This window comes from Tupaia chinensis, unplaced genomic scaffold, assembly GCF_000334495.1.
Source record: "Tupaia chinensis unplaced genomic scaffold, TupChi_1.0 Scaffold141247_1, whole genome shotgun sequence".
NCBI classification, from domain to species: domain Eukaryota; kingdom Metazoa; phylum Chordata; class Mammalia; order Scandentia; family Tupaiidae; genus Tupaia; species Tupaia belangeri.
Window position 1 is genome coordinate 678,626 of NW_006201110.1, and position 4,176 is coordinate 682,801.

At 62.5% G+C, this 4,176-nt stretch overlaps 1 protein-coding gene across 1 annotated transcript in view; it reads right to left on the reverse strand.

The window, feature by feature from the left end:
• The window catches only part of LOC102469529 (testisin), a 5,847-nt gene extending 3,512 nt beyond the window's left edge, over positions 1-2,335 (reverse strand). Inside the window, 5 exon segments of the mRNA XM_006163005.1 lie at positions 680-963; positions 1,636-1,744; positions 1,747-1,791; positions 2,117-2,143; positions 2,244-2,335. Of these exon segments, the coding sequence (XP_006163067.1) occupies positions 680-963; positions 1,636-1,744; positions 1,747-1,791; positions 2,117-2,143; positions 2,244-2,310 (532 nt within the window). The 5' untranslated portion in view covers positions 2,311-2,335.
• Positions 2,336-4,176: the final 1,841 nt, after the last annotated feature.

Genomic DNA, 4,176 nt, shown 5'->3' on the forward strand with positions numbered 1-4,176 from the left:
TTTAAAAAAAAAAAAAAAAAGAAAGCCATGGACCAGTCCCTAACACAGACTGCCCTCATTGAAAACAGCCTAAATATCTTGTCTGTCTAAAACTTAATTTTTTTTCAATGATCTTAACTAATTTATTATTATTATTATTATTATTATTTATACATTCAATCGCTAAAGATTATTTAGATTGTAAAGAGATCTTACCCAGCATGATTCACATCTCAGTTCAGTTGAAAATAGTATATACATCCTCATTAACAGATAACACACCATTAAAAGAGTATCTTAATGGGACATAACCTTTTAACAAATATCATATGATTTCACGACTCCCCATGACTTCCTTCACCAAGCTGCCTAATAACCTTAGCGTTACCGGACAAACCGAGGAAGGAAAGGGGGCCAAGCAGGAGTGGAGAACAGGAGCTGCTATGCTGGGGGTTGGGGTCAAGGTAGGGGCGGGGGGAGGGGGTGGGGGGGGGGGGGGGGGGGGCCCGTGACCGGAGGGTCGCACGGGTGAATCGGCGCCTGTGGCCCTTCTCCCAGCGTCCACCTCTGCGGGCCTTGCTCTCGTGTCTGCTCCAGTCTCCAGGAGAGCGGAGGGCATGCTGAGCAGGTGGCCAGGGAGGGGCAACCCACAGGGACAAGGACAGCACCCTCCTCCGGGCCCGCCTGTCCCCAACCTCACCCTCGTCCTCTTGGATGTCCCCCCAGCCGGTCACCCAGCAGTCGGTCCGGTTCTCAAACTCGAAGGTAGAGTTCAGGATGCAGACGGGCTGGATGGTGCTGGAGTAGCTGACGGAGGAGGCCAGTCTGAGCAGGGCGATGTCGTAAGGCACAGTCCCCAGGTACCTGGGGCTCAGGTGGATATGCTCCACCTGGTAGCGGTTGTAATAAGCCTGCAGGTTCCAGAAAGCTGGACTGGCAGTCAGCTCACCAAACTGGACTGTCCACTCATAGGGGTCAGTAGACCTGGCAGGAGGAGAGGGCAGTCAGGGGCCCAGGGAGGAGGGCCACCCAGCACGCCTGGAGCCGCTCCCTCAGGTCAGGCTGCAGGAGGCTGCTACATGCTCACCCCCAGGGGCCAAAGGGCCTGCAGAAATGGGAGAGCCCAGAGGGGCCACAGCCAAAGTCCCAGAACCTGGGCACGGAGGGCGGAGCAGCAGAGTGCCACAGGGGACCCTCCCTCCCCTCACAGCTGTCCTGGGGAAGCCCAAATGCAGCGGAGCCCTCCAGTGGGGCTCCTGCAGCCCAGAAAGGGGTGAGCAGAGGCAGGGGGGCCCAGGTGGCAGGCTCCGGGTGGAGGAGACGGAGCAGCGTCCCTGGGAGGGCACCCCACTGGCCACGGCGGGCCACCCTCACCCCTCGGCTCAGCCTCCCACACCTGTGACATGCGCACGCAGTGAGGGCTGGAGGGCATGCGGATGGTGGTGCAAGGTGGGTTAGAAAACAAGGACAATATGTTCTGCAAGAACATTCTGGAAGAACCCGAACAGGGTTCCCCTAGGGGTCCCATTGGGATCTCACGTGTGTGGTGGGGTGTAGCCGCTGCAGTTGGGCTACGCCTGCCTTCGAAGTGCGCCCAGGTTTCCGCGCACACCCGGCCAAGCTCAGCCCCGCTCTGCCCCCACGCCCCAGACTCACTTGTCGAAGCAGTGCGCGGCCGTGAGCACCCAGCGGCGGCTCAGCAGGCTTGCTCCGCAAACGTGGCTGCCCCACAGACGGAGGCCCCCCTGCCATGGCCAACGCCCGCCTCTCCCCCCACGATGCGCGACGGGATGCTCCGGTGGCCGCAGGGCCCTGAGATAGTCAGACAGACCCGGCCGCTGAGCCGAGCCAGGAGCATCCAGCTTGGTCTCGGCCCCTGGGGTGCGTGAAGGGGAGAGGCACCCCAGGGAACTGCGGGAACCCCACAGCCCTGGGGCCCTGCACGGGTCATAGCGGAAGAGGGGGATGCTGGGGGCCCTCCCACGTGGTCGGCAGGCCCCCACCTCTCCCTCAGGGCCCTTCGGGTACTTCCGAACACGGATGAGTTCTCGATCCTGGGACGGGGAGAGGAAAAGCTGAGGCGCCTTTGCGCCCGCCCACGTGCACAGCGCGGGAAGGGCGCATCAGGGTGCCTTACCTGCCATCAGGTTCGTTTCCTGTAATTCTGGGCAGAGGCAACAGGGTGAGCTCCCCCGGCCACCAGCCTCCAGGACCCCATCCTCCCCAGCACCCCCAGTCCGACCAGCCGCGCCCCCTGAGCTCACCCAGCTGCTCCAGCCCCACCAGCCACAGCAGCAGCGCCAGCAGCAGCGCCCGGACCCGCGCGCCCATGGCCTCGGCTCCGCGGTAGGGCGCCCCCTGTGCTTCCTCCTGCCGCAGGGCCCGCCTGGCGCCCCCTGGGGGAGAGGGAGCGGGACCGAGCCTGACTCAGAGCCTTGTCCAGCCTCACCTGCCTGAGCCCAGGGCTCTTGGGCACCCTCTGGCTTTCAGCCCCTATGGACATCGGGGCCCAGACACACTCCGTGATGCGGCCCAGGAGCCAGGGACCGCACCGGCCCTCTCTGGCCTGTGACCCAGGGGTTCTGGCTGCCCGCTTTGTCCCCTGCGCCCCATCTACTCCTTTTCCAGGACCCAGGGACCTGCACAGCCAAGCCCAGTCAGTACAGGTTTTCACTGTGGGCCTGCTGGGGGCCCTGCACAGCTGGATGGGCCAGAATGGTTTTCCATAGGTCGTTCTTGGGTGAAAGGTTGACTTTGGCCTATTTCCTCCAGAGCCATGGCCCGCAAGGACTTGCTGTGCAGGCTGCAGACCTCGCTGCTCTCCGCTAGATTAAACTTCGAAAGTGCGAACTGCCTGTTAGACATTGCAGTCCAGGGATCCAGGGGGAGGAGAGCGGCAGAGGCTCAGACAGTGTGCCCCTATGGGGTCCCTGGAGACTGCGGCTGCCTGGTGCCCTGTCCAGTACCCACCAGACTGAAAAGTCCCCCTAGAATTGCTGCAGGGTCTCTCTCCCGGGCCAGCAGGACCAGCAGGTCTGTCCTGGGAGCCCTGGCCCTGGCCCCGGTGCTGAGAGGCAGTGGGAATACCATTGCAGGCAGGAACAGGTAGAGCAGGGTGGAGAGGGGACCCAGATGGTGTCCTTGATTCAGGGCATGCAGGAAGACTCTGGGGGACCCCAGGTCCTGGGGACCCAAACCTCCAGATGGCAATGTTGGCTCAGTGCCAAGTCTCCTTGACACCCTCCCCCACCCCCTAGTAGCCCTGCAGAAAGAGAGGTGGAGGGCGTGGGTTCAGACCTAGGCCCTCTGGGCAGAATGGGTCTCAGTGGCCTCAGTGGGAGGCCAGAGCTGGATGGGGACCAGGTTCCCTGGGCACAGCACAGCTGTAAGCTCTGTATACTCCAGCCTCCTCCCTGGGTATCCAGCTATAAGCTGGGAGCACCCCGACCTCCTCCCTGGGTTCCCACCAGAGCTCTGCGCACCCCGGCCTCCTCCCTGGGTTCCCACTGGAAGTCAGCGCGGTGTCCCAGGGCCACGACACGTAGGAGCCTTGGCACCTGGCGACCTCGCACTGTCCGGTGGTCGCAGAGCTCTAGTCTGGGCCGATAACTGACCTGGAGACTAAATACAGGCTCCCCTGCCCCAGGGCCCCCTGCCGTCCTCAGCCACTGCCCCTCCTGCCTGCATCTTGGCTCCCTGTCCACCCTCAGCTGCCCAGAGGACCTGGGTCTGCCTCCCAGGTCAATCAGCCACCAGGAGATGGCATTGGAGGCAGAGCTGTCACAGCAGGGGAGGCGCAGTGACAGAGATGCACATGTGACCAGTGGAGGCTCCATGGAGGTCCCTGGCAGCAGGGACAGGCCACCTTGGAGAAAGCCCTGGAGACACAGCATGAAGAGCCGGGAGGGCTGCATAGAGGTGGAGCCTTAGCATGTGGGCCTGGAACCAGGGAGGGAGTGACCCAAAGGGGCTCAGCCTGCCTTCCCTCCCCTGCCCTGAGCAGAGGCCTGGGGTCCCCACTTCCCCTACCCCCGCCAAGGGCCCCAGCCCTGCCCTCTCACAGCCGGCCACCTTCCTCCCATCTTTAGCCAATCCCCAGGGTTTCCTGGAGGGACAAGAGACAGGGAAGGGAGAGATGGGGAGCAGCCTCCCCTGCCCAACCCTGTGCCGCTCATGGCGGGAGCACTTGCTGGCCTG